General features: G+C 40.4%; 1 protein-coding gene across 2 annotated transcripts; it reads left to right on the top strand.

Moving 5' to 3' along the window:
- The first annotated feature begins 1995 nt into the window (after nucleotides 1-1995).
- LOC124259616 (uncharacterized transporter slc-17.2-like) lies at nucleotides 1996-14997 on the top strand. 2 transcript variants are annotated; one of them, XM_046693785.1, is made up of 9 exons: nucleotides 1996-2091; nucleotides 4727-5061; nucleotides 7066-7299; nucleotides 7461-7644; nucleotides 9637-9773; nucleotides 11216-11362; nucleotides 12328-12460; nucleotides 13141-13382; nucleotides 13690-14997. In XM_046693785.1, exons 1-9 carry the CDS (start codon nucleotides 2079-2081, stop codon nucleotides 13840-13842), a joined length of 1578 nt encoding a protein of 525 aa, XP_046549741.1. In that variant the 5' UTR covers nucleotides 1996-2078; the 3' UTR covers nucleotides 13843-14997. The 2 variants fall into 2 exon arrangements, with proteins under 2 accessions (XP_046549741.1, XP_046549742.1); XM_046693786.1 differs by lacking the exon at nucleotides 7066-7299.
- Nucleotides 14998-18838: the final 3841 nt, after the last annotated feature.

Below are 18838 nucleotides of genomic sequence, written 5' to 3'. Positions count from 1 at the left end.
GTGTGGTGTGCGGTGTTTCCTGTGGTGTAATGTGAGGTGCGGTGTTTCCTGTGGTGTAATGTGCGGTGTTTCGTGTGGTGTGGTGTGCGATGTTTCGTGCTGTGTGGTGTGGTGTGCGGTGTTTCGTGTGGTGTGGTGTGATGTGCGGTGTTTCCTGTGGTGTGGTGTGCGGTGTTTCGTGCTGTAATGTGCGGTGTTTCGTGTTGTGTGGTGAGGTGTGATGTGCGGTGTTTCGTGCTGTGTGGTGTGGTGTGCGGTGTTTCGTGTGGTGTGGTGTGATGTGCGGTGTTTCGTGTGGTGTGGTGTGCGGTGTTTCGTGTGGTGAGGTGTGATGTTTCGTGCTGTATTTCGTGTGGTGTAGTTTGATGTGCGGTGTTTCATGTGTATGTGCGGTGTGATGTACGGTGTTTCGTGTGTGTGGTGTGGTGTTTCGTGCTGTGTGGTGCGGTGTTGTCGTGTTTCCTGGGTGTGGTGTGCGTGTTTCGGTGTGTCATGTGTGGTGTGTGGTGTAGTGGTGTGGTGTGCGGCGTGTTTCCTGTGGTGTGGTGTGCGATGTGGTGGTGTGATGCTACGGTGTTTCGTGTGGTGTGGTGTGATGTGCGGTGTTTCGTGTGGTGTGGTGTGGTGTGGTGTGGTGTGGTGTGATGTGCGGTGTTTCGGTGTGGTGTGTAGTGTGATATGCTGCGTGGGTGTAGTGTTTGTGCGCGTGGTGGTGAAGTGTGATGTGCGGTGTTTCATGTGGTGTAGTGTGATGTGCGGTGTTTCGTGTGGTGTGGTGTGCGATGTGCGGTGTTTCGTGTGGTGTAGTTTGATGTGCGGTGTTTCCCGTGGTTTGGTGTGATGTCTCGGTTTCGTGTGGTGTAGTGTGATGTGCGGTGTTTCGTGTGGTGTGGTGTGATGTGCGGTGTTTCGTGGAGTGTGGTGTGATGTGCTGTGTTTCGTGTGGTGTAGTGTGATGTGCGGTGTTTCGTGTGGTGTGGTGTGATGTGCGGTGTTTTGTGCAGTGTGGTGTGATGTGCGGTGTTTCCTGTGGTGTGGTGTGCGATGTTTCGTGCAGTGTGATGTGCTGTATTTCATGTGATGTAGTTTGATGTGCGGTGGCTCATGTTATGTGATGTACGGTGTTTCGTGTGGTGTGGCGTGGTGTACGGTGATTCGTGTGGTGTGGTTTGGTGTACGGTGTTTCGTGTGGTGTGGTGTGAGGTGAGGTGTTTCGTGTAGTGTGTGCTGTGGTATGCGATGTTCGTGTGGTGTGGTGTGAGGTGGTGTGATGTGAGGTGTTTCGTGTGGTGTGGTGTGGTGTGGTGTGGAGTGCAGTGTTTCGTGTGGTGTGGAGTTTGGCGTTTCTTGTAGTGTTTCGCGTTGTGTTTCTTGTATTATGTTGTTGTGTGCGGTGGTTCGTGTGGTTAGGTGTGGTTTGGCGTGCTGTGTTTCGTGTAGTGTGGTGTGTTTCGTGTGATGTGGTGTGCGCTCCTCATGGGGCATAGTGTGCAGTGTTTCGTGTTGTGCAGTTTGGTGTGGTTGAGTGAGTTGTAATCATAATCATGATGTACCTCCTGTTATAATGTAAAAATGAGATATCGTCAGCAGAAATCATCCTTTTTCAAGCACAAGAGAGGTGTTTCGTAATCCTGTCTGTTTTTGTACGTTGCACTATAATATAATTGATTATTGATTTACGTTATGTGGCTTGTATTACTACGTTACCCACATACCAGGATTGTCATGAATCTGGAGTTATCACATATTACATAATATTACATAGCTATTACTATCTTTTTACGCCTAAGCTTTAGTATTTCCAAATCTAATATATCATACTGTATATCATATGAATATATCAATATAATACCAATAGGGTAATAATTATGGCAAATGTAAATATGAGTTCACACAGTGCTTTATTACTGAATTATTTCCTTACCACCAAGACAGGTTGCGCGCAGTCAGTAGTGTCGATATTCAAGAACGGTAACTCCAGCTGGCTTACCCACAACAACATCTGACGAAACAGCAACAAATCACATCTCTGCATTACCTCTGTTTCTCTGTCTGGAACGTAGGGTGTTCATGGAAGCATGTCAGGAACAGGTAATGTCAAAGATGTTTTGTTTCTTCTCCTATGTATTAGCACCGTGTGTAATAACTGAGCGAAACAAAGCTTCGATATGCCTTCATCGTGGCGTCTTCCTCCAGCCGTTGGGGATACACGTGAAGCATCGATCTGAAACAGGATGTACTCAACAACTCGTCTATCATTGGTGAAACATGATAGTCTATCGCAACGTTGGCGGCAGGTTTTCATAAGGATGTACAAGATGTCATGTCGAAAGTGGGAGCAGTATGATGAACAGTTTCTGGTTACCATAGTGGCATGTTTCTGCCAAGGATAATGACATCCCATTTGCCCTTACGGGTCTTCATACTGCGGTGGGCGAGTTGTTCGTTAGCTATTAATACACACAGGGACTCTTCTGTGCTGTGATGCGAGGTGGATCGGATTTAAGGTGGCGTTCAAGATTAATATAATTATATAAGTGTTTATGTGTTGATACTAACCTGACGTGTCTAGTGAGGACTAGTTACTGACATACAATGTCGCAATATTAACTGGATATTCCTTTTAAACACATTATACAGATGTTCTATCTCTTAGATGATATATTCTCGTGTGAAGCCCTACCGTCTTTGTGGAGAAGGTTGTAATATCTACCTTCAAGTGTTTTGCCATGTGACGTTTGTGAGCTGCCATAAGGAGCAGTGGGGTAGCCTAGCTGATATGCGTTGATATGCGTTCGTCTAAGGCCCAGGTTACGATGTGTAACGCCTATTTGCCGTGTCCCCTGCCTGGAATAATGTTAAAAACAGCTAAAAAGTGTCCTGAACCTTTCGTTGAAATAAACTCGGAAGTAAATAGACGTGATTCATTAGCATGGATGCGAATGGTAGTTTAGGAAACATTAAGATCGGTGTAAATTGTTATTTATATTATACGGTTTTTTTCAGCGATGTGTCTTAGCGTCGGTTTTCGCAATATTCCAGATATCGTGAATGCTCTCCATATATATGTTATTTTACACATATTTGAATGAGATTCAGTTTATAGTTCATTGTGTGTTGTCACGTAATTCAAATTGTTCGCACTGAACAGTGGTTTCATTTGCTTATCATTTCAAACGCATTAAATCAACCGTCAAATATTCTCCCATTACCAGTGATACACTTACCAGCTGTTGAGTATACAGTCAGAGGATATTGATTGTTATCTGTGACAATCAAAGTAACAACCTGTTGCTCTCAATAATCCAGGCTTACATGTACATATTTCTTTATAAGCCTTTCCGCATCACTGATACCGGTCAATAGTGGATATAACACTACAATAGCATCTGTCATCAAATGTGTCCTTGAAGTGGCAATCAAATGGTAATTATTTAAATATCTCAATCGCAGAAGAACAGTTTGACTGACAGGTTGACCCCCTGTGTGCCTAAGAACAACACGATTCACCCAGGCGTGGAGCAGTAGAGGGATACAAAGCCTCTACCTCCCCACAAGAAAGAGACAACTTATATAGATTATTTTAGATGTGTCAGAGACAAATCATCCCTTCTAACCAATGTCAATCTTAGCCCAGAAAGCGTGTTTACTGATTTGGAAGTCAGTGCACAAAATTATGTTAGAAGTGTCTTTCTAGATCTGATCTGAGATGCTCTCCCTCTCTCGACGTTCTTAAAGCTCATCTCATGACGTATCTCTTTGGGAGATATTAAAATTGACTTCGATCTAAACGTCGCACATTACAGTGTGTGATTATCGGTATCTAAAGTTGTGAGCGGTTATATGTACATTTGGTACATCTTTTAATAATTCATCCACTAGTTAAGACGTCGTACGATTTACAATATGACATGAATAAATGCTGTTCGGATTATTAGACCCAACTGTGACCTTCATGTTCCCTATACAATTGTCACAGAGGTTTGTTGACATTTATATGACAATGACAAACACCAGCTGTGTGAATGTTTGACAAACAATAACAAAACATGTCTCCGCCACCGTGCCCCACTGCTGGTGTTATTTCCATATAACAGGTTGGCTGTCGTGATAAATGTTTTTATTATCACAAGGATACTCGCCACATCATTCTAATGTTTGCAATATCTGTAAGGCTGACTGTACGGAACAAGCCTATATATTTCACAACACTGTTTCATTACAAAACATTCCATGCAACCTACATTTCAAAGGACATATTTGTCGACTTATCTGCCTTGTTATGGTCAAGTGGTCAGAGGTTCACGATGAACATGTTTCAGGGTGCATTTCAATAGGTAATGTATATTTTATGACATAATGCTTAATAGGCAGGCAGACGTTATTCGTCAAAACTGCATTTTAAGTAGTTTAACCAGTTTCATCTTTAAAATTGCAAAGGATGTTAATTAATTTATTTACAATTATTTGGTAATTTCTCGAATCTGATTGATCAATCCTTAAAAAAACGGTGTAATGGAGATACCGTTTTTCTTATAAAGAGTGAACTGGATAAATTGCAAAAGGGTTGTAGCGTGGTAGGTTATGGGTTCATGTGTTTCTCCATGTGATTTCATGTACAGAAAAGCATGTCAGAAACTTCTAGCTGTCGCCGTTTCATTGATGTTTTCTGAGCCTCAGACAGATCACTGCACGTTACTTAAAGATGCGTTTGTAAATGTTTCAGATGAAGTGGCACCGCCTTGGTACCGCTCCACCCGATATTTCATGGCTTTCATTAGCTCCTTCGGTATGGCGAACACCTTCCTTCAACGCGGCGACCTCAGCATGGCCATCGTTTGCATGGTGAACCACACTGCCGTAGACATCCTCAAACACGGCCATTCCATGATCGACAATGTCAGCCTCTTCTCAAACGACACAGCGAGATATATGTATATCGGAAGCAATACAAGCATATCTAACACGCCCTCTGGAGTCACGAACAATGTCACAGCCGGTGAGTCTCCATACCATTCGTGTGGCACTCAGACATCTGAAGAAAATACACGAGAGAAGGAGGTAAGACTTTCAAGTTTCTTCGTCAGTAAACCGCCGCCATATAGCTGGAATATGCGTAAAACTAAGTGCTGCGTAAAACTAAACTCACTCACTCACTTCGTCACTAAAACTATGTTCCGGTCATGATTCGATTTTACGGTTGTTGGATGTATTTTCTGGAACATGAATCCTACAAGTCATTGATAATTTAGCAATGGATACGAATCGTATAATTCATGCTTAAGGCGGGAACAGGAATTGGACAAAGCTTGCTTAATGTGTGGGTGAATACGAGTCCTACACAACTTTCTTGAGGTATGATTCAATGTGCATCTGACAAATAATGCCACTGACATTACATTATGCTAAAGCTATGAATGCATATGGATTCTACAAAACATGATGTGAATGAATGTGAATCCTTATAACCATTCTCAAGGTGTGGATGATTGTGAATCTTACAAACCGTTCTTAAGGTATGGGTGAGTGAGAGAGTGAGTGAGTTAATCTTAAGTCACATCAGCAATATTTCAGCCATATCGATCGTGACTAATCAAGTTATAGATTTATAATAATTCAAACTATATAATTATAAACACCTGTCAACGAAAGACAGTAAAACAACTAGATTATCACAGATATGAATATATAACTAGTAATTAGATCTAACACATTTTAACTATAGAAGGCGATACAATACAAAACCAGGCTGTTGATCGCCATCAACTGAAAGTAGATCACAAAACGAAGGACCATGGGGACTTACAGTGCCATTGCTACCTGCATGGACCCTACCTGGATGTATATTATAAAAAATCCCTTCAGCCACTGGCGATTAGAACTAGTCATTTAGCCATAATTTAAAATCACAAAATTACTACGTTTTAAAATTCTGGTGAGTTTAAATTTTCTTTGAATTTTTCGGGACTCTCAGGAGGACAATCTTAAGGTATGATGAATGTGAATCATACACCGTTCTTAAGGTATGGCTGAGTGTGAATCTTACAAAGCGTTCCGAAGATATAGATAAAGGTGAATCTTGCAAAGCATTCTCAAGGTATGGATGAATGCGAATCTTACAAACCCTTCTTATGGTATGGATGGATGTGAACCTTGCAAACCATTGTTAAGGTATGGACGAATGTGAGTCCAACAAACCACGAATTAGGTAATACTATGAAAAATATTAATTGAAAAAGCCATGCTGCTTAAATAGTGAGCAGTTAGAATTACACGTTCTACGTCAAAATTCAAAAATCATAAATTCGGAAAAACTTTTTATGTTATGGGAAACAATTATGTTACATTGGATGTACTTTGTAATACGTCAATTAGCTACATGTAGTTCACGAAACGCGGTAACATACGGCTTTCAAGATGTGCAATATTGCAGTATGAAGAAGTTAATGTAAACGTATAACCATAATATCTCAGTTCACAGCAGAACAATCTAATAACATAAATGTGAAGAACATGTACACATTACACGTAATGGACGGCAGATTGAGTTGCATAAGATACTTTAGTTCTTATGTTCAACACTCAATCTCAAGGTCTAAGCCTGTTACATAAAACCCTTCATCAAAACATGCAAATAACGCTGTCGAGAGGGCTCGCTGATACGGTCGATCCATGTCATCGTATTGATGATGTGTTGATATTAATCACTGGATTTTCGGGTTCAATCTTAAGCTAGGTGAAATATTGTCGGGTGTGGCGTTAAACAACATCTTCAACATCAGAGAGAAAAATCAAACAAACAATTTGCCCACTCGATTCTACCGAGTGGGAAAGAATGCACTCTCTTGTTTTCCAATTGAGCAAATCAACTTTATTGTGTATACGACCGATCAGGATGTACACCTTTCGATATAACCAACCATTTACGTGTTAGTCCTGTAAAACATGGGAATTACAGTTTCATATTCGCCCCATGAGCAATGGATACCTCCATTCATATTTAGTGCTTGTTGGAATGATTATCGTTTTGTTTTTTGCTTTAATTACCTTTCCATTTCCACACAGGACGGGGAGCTGGTTTGGGACAAGGAGACCCAGGGCCTTGTCCTGGGAGGACTTTATTGGGGCTATATGGGTCTCCAGATTTTCTGCTCAATCATTATACAACGATGGGGATCAAAGAAAGTGGTGGCGACTGGGATGTTCTTTATGTCAGTACTGACGTTGTTGACACCGGTCACAGCAAGGTGGTCTCCCTGGGCAGTGCTCGTACTCAGAGCAGTAATTGGAGTCTTCAATGTTAGTAATTATGACCTGGAAACACGTAACATGGACTGTTAATACCTGTGTCTATATAATCCAAACAACAGCTTTTCCTCTTTAGAAATGAACAATAAATATTTATAGCAACACATATAAAATCATATGATATTGATTGATCGCTAATTGATCATTTTTAGGGTTTCACTATTCCTGGCATCTTCGCTGTCTGGGGAAAATGGGCGCCTCCGACAGAACGAAGTCGTCTCATATGCATTACATACTCAGGAAACATATCAGCAACCGCTCTGGTGTTTCCTCTATCAGCGTTCCTTTGCAAGCTGAAGTTTGCTGGAGGATGGCCCTCATTGTTCTATCTCTACGGTGAGCTCCATATGTATTTAACTCTCTTTGTGATTACCCTTTTGTACGACCTCCGCTGTTTTCAATGATGCAAGACCTGTTCAAACGCTTTTAATTGTTGGAAGACAAATCATACGTCAGTGTCATTCTGCTTATATGCTTGACGTTGCCGCATCACCAGGAGACACTGACCTGAAAAGAATAAACAATACTTGAAATACTGATTAAGTGTACGGTTTAGCTTAGGAAACACGTAGACCAGGCAAAGATCTGCATGTATTGACGAACAACACATGTAAGTATATATTTAACTGGCCAAGGTTATTCCATTATAATGATACCTGTTTTCGAAAATGGCTTGCGGAGACTTATTATAGATTTTTTATATGTTCTGAGCCTTACAATAATTTTTGGAATTTTGATATTTTTTCGAAATCACGAATATCTTATTTTGAAATATTAAATATCGAGAATTTAACCTATATGAGAGAATATGGCTGCAAAACCTAAAAGGTAAACATATAATTGAAATTTAGAGGAAATTCGACAAAATATTAAAATTGGTTTACCAAAGTGGCACTGTTATGATGGACACATATCTACAGCGTGGTGAAAACTTATGATTCCTTTCTGCATGGGTATACTGCACACCATTCTGAACTATATTAAGTGAAACTCCAGTACTGGAGGAAGCGTACCTCAAATGCCCTTGATGTTTTTCACGAGGTTCGGTGTTTGCCTCTGGTACAGATACTATGCACACAGTGTTGTTGCATGTGTGTTATGTACACACTAACCCTGCAGTGTGTAACCAGTGTTTGGCGAAGGTCAACATTTGATATCATATGGGCATTGTGTTAGTGTAGTTTTGTCACAGGTGTCGAAAGATATGTGTTGGAACATGAATTAAAGAAAAGAAACTCTTGAGTAAAATGATAGCGACTGTTATGCAAAACATGACACTTATTGAGATATTTTTTTGGAATATATATTTCAAGATAGATCAGTTGCTAAGTTTTGATATGTAGTTATTAAATGATATGTGCAACAAAAAAAAGAAAACGATTTTGAAGAGTTAGCTTCCACATAATTACCACATGGCACATTAGATCATCACCACATTACATGCCCATCTACACACTGTATGTACAACGTTGCTGCACATGTATGAAGCATAACATGCTTGTCATTGAGTTGGATGTAGGGCAGTAGGGCAGCCAACTGGTTCAAGCGTACGGGTTCGATTCCCAGTATTGGTACACTATGTTAACTGATAGCATTATTTGTACACGTAGACAGTGTATGTACAACTGCGTAGCATGTGTATGAGACATGTATGTTGATGGGGCAGTAAGGTAGCCAAGTAGTTCAAGCGTTCGTGTTCGATTCCCAGCATTGGTACCATACTTACATGAGCACATGTACATGTTGACACTGCATGTGGCATATATCGTGGTGGCGTGTGGTCTTGTGAACAGAGCCCAGGTCACAAATCAGTTTAAGTGAAGCAACATTGGTCACGGAGAGTCTTGGATGGGTGGCCGTATTTGGCAGCTTGCAATTGGCACTTGAGAGTTTCTAGGACTTCCGTTAGCTTCACAAAAAAGCACACATGGCATATGTGGTCTCGCCTAAGGCAAGTTGAGTTTGTTCCAAATTGCCACTGTTTCACTCAGCTGAAAATAGGTGCCCGGTGGGATAAGTAATATGATTATTAACCTTCTAGACCCTCACAGGTAGCTTGGATTATGTAGTGTAATAATGTCCTTATGTTTTATATACGCTTAGAGCATGCCCGTGCAGCGTGGAATTCAGCAATGTATAAGTGGCCTTATTTCTGTATGTTTGTGAATGAACTGTATGTTGGACAGTAGGGTAGTCTAGCGGTTAAAACGTTCGTGTTCGATTCCTTTCATTGGTACAATATGCGAGGCAATACGCGGTTTCCCTTACTTTGATAGTTCTAAAAACTACGCCCGTCTGTGTCCCTTTTATACAGGTTGTTTCTTCCAGGTGTCCTGGGTTTGTGCTGGACATTCATCTGGCTGTACTGTATGTACGATGAACCCGCACATCACCCCAGAATACACCCAAAGGAAAAACAGTATATTGAAGCAGCATTAGGGAGGTCGACCCTAAAAAGCGTGTCAGTAAGTCAATGCATTTTCATCTGATAAGCCTTCTTGAAGTTGTGGATGGGAAACATGCTGTTCATGAACTGTTATGGGGTTAACTGTCAGGTATTGTGAGTGAGTTAAGATTTGAAGTCACATCGACAGTATTTAAGCTGTATCGTGACTACGGATGACAAGACTTTAAGGATGATCAACGTCTTTATTTTGACAAATGGCGACGTTTCGGTAAAGATTCTTATACCGTTTTCAAGCATATCGTGACTAAACAAGTTATACATACATGTCAGGTATAAAGTATGTTGTGTTGATCATATACATTTGTGATATGTTGAGCCTGAAAGTAAAGATATCAAGAATTAACAAGTGAAATCATACTGAATGAAAATGATGCTAAACGTCGCGATCTATGTTATTTCACTAAAGACTTGCATTTGTGTGTACGTATATGTGCATGTTGCTGATGGCACTTGTCCAGAGTTAGTGCTCTGTCGTGTTGTAGCCTGCGCCTCTTTTACCAGTCCTTGCTGTATCTGATAATGCCATTCGTCAGGAGAACCGATTTATGGAAACACTACGCAAGATTAATGAATAAAACATGCCTTGTGTTTGTGCCCTCTCTTTGGCATATGTGTGGCGTGATACACTGCTTGACTGCATGAATACCGACTTTCTGTCTTTCGAGCATGACACATCAACTTTCATTCAAGGACCCGCCCTTGCCCAATACGCAGCCACACACACTCTCTACCACAGTACACAATGAAACAAAGAACTGAACTCTTTCAGGACATAACAGGTTAGGATATAATTTAAGAGCATTATGAATGGGATTTAAAGCCTAATGACGTGGCAACTTTCATATGTGACTTTGGATTTCTTGAACGAAGTACATGAAACAGTTTGCAACTCTGTACTGTGTGTTGTCCAGTAAGCGAGACTCATAGATTCAAGTCAGTATGGATGAGTGTGGGTATTTGGTTTAACGACTCTCTGAGCATTGTTCCAGTTATTTCATGTTGTGTCAGCTTGGTCTGGGAACATGAACCGTAAACGATTACCACTTCAGTGAAACCCACGAGCATGTACATAGAACCATAAAGAAAGAATTCTGGAATTTGAACATGGAAACAAAATAGTCTCTTGCATGCCTGTAGAATGTCACTCTGTACAGTCTACTGCAGCGACTTTGACGACCACTCCCCTACCCACTCCCCTACCCTATAGCTACTCACAAATCAAACCTGATTTACGAATGTTATAAGTAGGAAGAAACTATTGAAATATTTCTAAATATATCATTTTTACATTATTCTAAACAAGATATTTTTACATGTATTCATGTTACAGTATGAATTCATTCCAAATATTATTACTTAATTATCATATGCACGGCTTCAAAAAACGTTTCCACAAGACGACACATTATTAATGAGAGCATGGTTTGGTTTTACTTGCAGGTGCCTACACCGTGGCTAAAAATATGCACATCTTTGCCCTTCCTTGGTATAGTTTGTGCTCAGGTGACTTATAACTGGAGCATTTTCCTCATGATGTCCAATCTGCCTATCTACATGAAGGAAGTACTGCAATTTGACATTAAATCGGTCAGTAGTCTCGAGCATAATATTAAAACAGGCATTAAGGTGTTAATAAGTGTAAGAAAATATCTTCTGTCGCCTTAACCAATGTTCCTCCCGACAATGTACAGCGGGGAAATTGAAATAAGCTTTATCCTATGTACCCATGCGAGGATCGAACCCAAAGTCGGTGACTGACCAGCACTGTAATTGCCAGGATCTTCCGTTTGGAAATGCTTGATTATGCTCCTGGCATAGTATCAGATAGAGTTGTAAGGGAAGAAAAAGATGTCATATACTTTTGATGAATACATGTATCTTACATTGAAGGTTCGATCCCCGACCGCGTCATACCAAAAGACGTTAAAATATGGTACTTGTTGGTCCCTGCCTGGCGCTCGGCATTAATGGGTACAACAAGGATGGGTCGGCTTGGAGTCAGTATAATGTGTATGAGTGGGGTATTCATGCTTCACTGTGGCATGGTATCTCAGTTGGCTAGCACTATAAAACCAGCTTAAGTCTGGGCTAGTACAAGCAGCCGCACCTACACATACACACGCATGCACGTCGTTATATGAGCGAAAATATTCTCCAGCGCGACGTTAAACCCAATTTCACCTTACATTGTATATTAACGAGGTAACTATTGTGATAATCCTTTGAAACATTGAAACCCATACTGTTTCACAAACTGGCCGATGCATTAGAAAGTAATTTTAATACGTTTTGTGAACATGTTGAAGGTTGAGAGAATGTGTGAATTGAGGTAGTATGACAGAAAAGATTTGGAGACATGGTGTACCGTGACATAGTAACTCAACTATTTCACGGTAGTCAGTTAATCCAGAATTCTCACATGTTAATGAAGTAACGAAGACCGATCAGGCAAAACTCATAGTGGCCAAATCACCAAAACCTTCACGTTGGTGTGCTTCTGTCCATGTTGGTTATGAAACAGTTGATGTCATCGTTGATCCTCGTGTTAACAGAACGGCGCCTATTCCTTCATACCGTACCTGGCCATGTTCCTCGTCATTCTTCTCGGGTCATTCTGTGCGGATGCACTCATAGAGAAACAGTTACTTAGCGTAACGTATACTAGGAAACTCATGACTGTCATAGGTAAGTATATGTACGTTTGTAGTAGTTCTATGTAAACAAATCTGGAATGATGTAAGCATGAAACGTCAGAGCTCAGTCGAAATAAAAGTCTTCAGTTTGGTTCACTTTTGTACCTTATATAATATTTGTATTTGAAATTAAGAATAGTCATATCGTTCAGGAGATGTAGAAGAACACTTTTGCAGTGTGTAGAAATACATCCCTTCAAATAATACTGACCGCCTCCGTGGTGTAGTGGTTAGAGCGTCCACCCGGAGAGCGGAAGGTAACGGGTTCGATCCCCGACCGCGTCATACCAAAAGACGTTAAAATATGGTACTTGTTGGTCCCTGCCTGGCGCTCGGCATTAATGGGTACAACGAGGACTGGTCGGCTTGGAGTCAGTATAATGTGTCTGAGTGGGGTATTCATGCTTCACTGCGGCATGGTATCTCAGTGTGCTAGCACTATAAAACCAGTTTCAGTCTGGGCTAGTACAAGCAGCCGCACCTTCACATACACACACATGCACGTTGTCATATGAGCGAAATATTCACCAACGCGACGTTAAACCCAATTTCAACTCAACTCAAATAATACTATACCTGTAGTCATTTCTCAGTGTAGTTACTTTGAATGCATTTGGCAATGTGAACTTTCATGCAAGGTGCCCCAGATATGTCATCTATCACCTGTTTCAGGTCATCTTGTTCCTGGTATTCTGTTGATCATACTGAGCTATCTGGACTGCACCCAAAGTCACGCAGCCGTGGCCATTCTGACGTTAGCCATTGGCCTTGGGGGACTGGCCTTCTGTGGAATCTTGATCAACTTCTATGATATTGCACCTATATTTGCCACCAAAATTATGACCGTTTCCAACGCCATTAGCATGATTCCTGGAATTCTGGCTCCGTATGTTGTTGCTGAGATAACGACAGATGTAAGATAGATATTTCTCCTTGATGTAACTTTGCATGAAACGATCATGGAAAATAACAACTTAATTAACGCACGAACATACGAGTATTTCATTGATGTGCTTTTTTTATATTCATTCCATAGTTTTAGATCGTGTAGTAGATAAACAGAGCAAATTGTTAAACAAAAGCATGCGAATAGAAATATTTGTATAATTAATTTCTGTTTTAGTATTATTTTAAGAGGACACAATTACTTCAAAAATACGTTTTTGAAAGAGTTTTATTCACGTATTCGCAAAGATGACTTTTAGTTTGATCTTTTTGCAGAAAACTAGAGAACAATGGCAGATCGTATTCTTCCTCACTGCTGGTCTGCTTGGGTTGGGAACTGTCGTGTACCTGATTTTTGGACAAGGTCACGTACAGAAGTGGGCCGTTATCCGGGATACGCCAGAGGAAGAGATAGCTCTTCCTTCATGACGGCCAATCTTCAACACGCCACTTCAAAGAATATGTTCAGATGGAAAATGTCTTGTTCACTTTTGCCCACCTCACCATCATTGTTTACAAATATTTAAAGAATTAATTCATTCACTAAATCGTACATGCCCTTTCCAACAACTTGCATGTCAACACTGTGGTCATTCTGACATTGTGTTTGCCACTCATATCCAAAATGGTATCGTGTGTGTTTATTATTGATTCGTTTGACTGTTGTGAACACATGGTATTTTGGCAATAAATACTTTGTTTTTTTAATGTTACGTAATATTGTACGCTTCTGTAGTTTCTAGAATAATGTGGAATATGAGATAAGAAGTGTCCCAGTATCCCTTGTCCTCTGTAACAATCGTATTAAAACATATGATACAAAACACTAAAACCAGTTTCAAATCAATTCATATTAAATTTCTGCACAAACAAGTACGTTTTCATGAGAGTTAATATCAATGTCCATGAACACAACAGGAATACGTGCACGGTGTCCGCTAACTATGATGATGAGCAGGTTGGACCTGCACGCCTTCAATACTGAGAAGTATCTCTATTATAGTCGACCCGGCTGGGACATTCAAGTATGAAAATGTGCACTAAAGCTCGGAAAGTGCATTTCTGCAACAGCTGGAACTTCGGAACGTAAACATTTGCAGATGTGACGAGCAATGCATGCAGAATCACTGTGGTTTGTTTTCATGACTACATTACGATTTTACGAAACATATCCATAGAATCCATATCCGATTTTGAGGGTCATTTACAGTTTGCAGTTACGTCTAAAATGTGTATGCGTAGTGTCGAATTGTTCTTCAGCAACCCATGCTTGTCGTAATAGACGACTAACGGGATCGGGAGGTCAGGCTCGCTGACTTGGTTGACATGTCATCGTATCCCATTTGCGTAGATCGATGCTCAGGCTGTTGATCACTGGATCTTTTTGGTTCAGCCGCGATTATTAACGGGACACCGCCATATAGATGGAATATTGCTGAGTGGGGCGTTACACAGCAAAAACAATAACCCTCCCATAATTGTTTTGCGCACATATATATTTCATGGTGTGATTTTCCAAAGTCGGAAGTTATACTTATACCTAATCTAGTCATGAATCAACTTATCATGATTATGCTTACACGAGACAAGTGATCTACAACCACGTTCATGATTAGGACATTAAACATTATGACCACAGTAAATGTCTTCCAATCTTCCACTCCAGGATGTAACACGAATGCAGTGACGGAATAGGCGATTAGTATTTAACGCATCTTATGTGGTTCATTTAACGTTTCATTTATGCGTGTAGTGTTTCATGTATACGTTTAATGTTTCATCACTGCGTTTCATCACAACTCGTTGTGTAAACTGTACCACTCAGATGACACAGCGTGGTTGTGACAGACTGAGGGTTTTAATCGGACTGGAACAGAAGGCCTTAATCAACTGATCCTGAAACTGAACAGTAGAGTGAAGCCTTGTTGTGCCTTGGCATTTTAGCAGGCTTAATTCTAGAGACACAGAATTTCTCTGAATTTTCTTTTGCGAAACTGCCAAGGGAAAGGAATGACAAGACTTTATGGATGATCAACTTCTTTAATTATAATAGCGACCTTTTGGTGCGTATACCGTTGTCAAGCATGGACATTGTATAAGCATCCATTACTTGCAACTGCTAGAATGCCCCTCAAACAGTGCCAAGGGAAAGTATTGTATAACGACTCTGTGTTTATTGTAGAACAAGCCGTATTTAAACAGTTATCGCATATGTAGCCGAAACTCAGTATGTTCAGAGGGTTAAGCCTTTGGGCAATGAGAACGACCCGTAATTCAAATCTGACCCCAATAGCGTAACCGCAAACGGTTTGGGTTTGTACATCAATTTGTACTTTACCGTCAAGCTCAGGTGTTTTTTCTCACAAAGAGACCGTGATCCTCGTCTTCTCTTGTTTCTATGGGGTCGTGTGCAGAGTCACGAACATTGTCCGAACAACAATGGCGATGGAGAGAGCAAAATGTGGATAGTATCACCAAGCGTTTGACCCGGGTTTGGGAGATTGATATACCTTTATAAGAAAACGAGGAACAGTTACAGCCTTTTACTATCAGTGGTGTTGTGTGTACAATATAGAATGCAAACAGTACAGAAATGTGATGATAATAAGAATACATGAACTATGTAAAATCAATGTCAGTAAGGTACTTAAGGGGGACAGCACTTAAGGGGGCTGCTGGATAGGTAGAAGGTATAGCTTTAGGTGGAACTAGGCACACTGTCGTTTCTGCATCCTCGATAATCTCCAGGTATACATTACGATCAATCTCCACTATACCCTTGATGCATTCACGGCTTGGCTCGATGAGTGTATTACCTCCCTTTGCTGGCTTTTTATCCAATCAGGTGTCTACGCCGGGAAGTTGAGCGTACCAATCACAACTCACTTTCGCTTCTTAAATTTTCTAACCGTTTAATCTTGCCAACACAATTGATGCAGAGGTACTCTGAAAGAGGTAGAAGGAGTTATTTCATATATTTTTTTAAGGTTTCAGATCTGTCAATTTGTCAGTATGATTTCCCAAAAAATCTGAGTGGCACTGCGAACAAACCTTCGTGACTGCGACCACTGTCTTTGTTGACACTGGCAAGTTCGGATGTAACGACGGCTTAGCTGATTGGCTACTGTGAGAATGCGGAGCCAGCAAAGGGAGGTAAGATAATTATCGGGCCAAGCCGTGGATGCATCCAGGGTATAGTGGAGAGTGATCGTAACGTATACCCTGGAGATTATCGAGGATGTCGTTTCTGGAGAGCGCTTCATAATGGAGCGCGCACATTTTGACCCATGACTGCTTGTATTCAATGAGAATTATATAAATATGCTTAGGTTAATATGCCTCAAGTAAAATCTGCTATTCACTAAATAAAGTAAAAACGTTAGACATGACAAGTGTATTTGATCAGTAGGATATGAAAGCTATTGAGAATTATTCTTATTACTAAATATCCATGAAGATGATTATCAGAATTGATTATCAGTTGATTTGTATACTCATTATTGGTTTGTCGACGTTTGTGTCAAAACATGTATTGCGTTGAGTATCTGGGTAACAATTATGTACAGGTCGAATATTGTGTCTTTATTGTTTATTATACCGTCTCATTAATGCTACTTTCAAGATAATATTAACCATTTGATAAATGTTGTTTTCAAAATTTCATATGACAGTGAATAATCCTACTCAAATAATAGGGAATGCCTGTCCATTAAGACAAGCATGTTGTGCTAAAGGCGGTTGTAAACACACAACGTATACATTAAAAAATTGTTGTTCTAAGATGCCTAGCGGTTAGAACAATCAAAAAAAATACATTATCAGACAATAAAGGTATAGTCTCTTTATGACGTAACAATTGAATGACGTTATCCTGTCACTGCGCCATTCTAGTGTGCCCCCTCGTAGTCGAACCATTTTACGTCATTACGTCACAATGTAAGCGACGTCACGATGCATGTCAGTTGTCATCGCCTCGTACGGCCTCCTACAGTAAACTACTCCGTTCGATCAAGTTTCTTGGTTTGCAGTTGCTTCACGCAGCTAACATCACTGGTGGAAACATTACGTTTATGTTTTACGACGGTTAAAATGTGTCAATTCGACAAATTTTCAGCGACACGATAACGTTCGCAAAGTTGACATTCCCACAATGCAATCGTGGAATGTCGCTTGACTACTCAGCTTCGTCTAGATGTACTGATCTAAACTTACGTTGGTAGTAGAAATGCGACGTTCATATTGCCCCATATGGTTTACGTTAATGACAGATGTAATTAAAATAATTCAGAGAAGATATTTAATCCGAACGTAAACCGTCATCAAACTGTTATCATTTGGTTTTTTTTGGTAACGTTCGTCTTAACGTAGGGGGGCAGACACATCAATAGAACAGCGCGCCAGTTAGCCCTGTGAGAGGAATCTTAATTTAGGTCACGACACCATCGTTTGTTTTCTGCCTTAAATTAATCGTAATTATCCTTAGAAAGTATTATATTTGGCATCTTAGAAAAGAAATGCAGTTCGCTCTACCACCATGTATAGTGTAATAAAGCACACTTTCGCCCTGAACTATTATAACGTTAAAGCAATCGGACGCAAGCGTCCTCGTACTTTAACTATAATAGTTCAGGGCGAAAGTGTGCTTTATTACACTATACATGGTGGTAGAGGGAACTGCATTTCTTAAATAATACACACAGGTTCAGGAAAACAAATATCTTAAACACACAAGTTAGTCTGTATGATCTTCCTCATATACATAAGCAATGATGACTACTTCTATATACAAACATATGGACATCATTACACACACAGTGCTATTATGTCTCTGTCGGCTTACATTAGATTATTGACGTTGGCCACCGATAAAATCATATACTATCTAGAATATAACAATTTTGTATACGATGAACTGTATCAAATAACGAGTACGCCTTTCTTACCTTAATGAAAAGAAGAACCATTACAATCAAACAGTACACAATTATAACTTGTGTGGCGCTATAACTGTGGCCACTATATAATTTCACCTTTTGATGGATATGTCTATCACTATAGCCTACTATGCAACTGTCTTCTGTGAGCTGTGCTTGTGGGTATCCAGGTAATTATATGAAATTAATATTTCAATTCCATGTTATATTTATATCAGAGAAACTCCAATAAGTATACGACATCATGGGGGGCATGGTGGGCGAGCTGGCTAAAGCGCCAGGCTAGTGATCCAGCGAGCATGAGGTGACGGGATCGTAGCCACCTGTGACCGGGTGTAAAAACCTTGGAGTCAACTTTGTGTGCAGACTCTTTCAGTGTTGACACAACCCTGTGCACTTAAAAGAACCCACGAATCCGTTGGTATATGACCAGATGGTGGCCACATGAATACGTGCAAACACCTAGTTGCGGGTATAGCAACGCGCAGTAA

The sequence above is a fragment of the Haliotis rubra genome, unplaced genomic scaffold (assembly GCF_003918875.1).
Source record: "Haliotis rubra isolate DU_JTF1 unplaced genomic scaffold, ASM391887v1 Scf73, whole genome shotgun sequence".
In the NCBI taxonomy this organism is placed as follows: domain Eukaryota; kingdom Metazoa; phylum Mollusca; class Gastropoda; order Lepetellida; family Haliotidae; genus Haliotis; species Haliotis rubra.
This window is presented reverse-complemented; position numbering and strand designations above follow the sequence as displayed.

What these genes read in the sequence shown, in the direction of transcription:
- LOC124259616 (XM_046693785.1), top strand. An exon ending in AAAATACACGAGAGAAGGAG is followed by an intron (nt 5,062 to 7,065) that starts GTAAGACTTTCA and finishes ATTTCCACACAG; the next exon opens with GACGGGGAGCTGGTTTGGGA. An exon ending in GAAACTCATGACTGTCATAG is followed by an intron (nt 12,461 to 13,140) that starts GTAAGTATATGT and finishes CACCTGTTTCAG; the next exon opens with GTCATCTTGTTCCTGGTATT.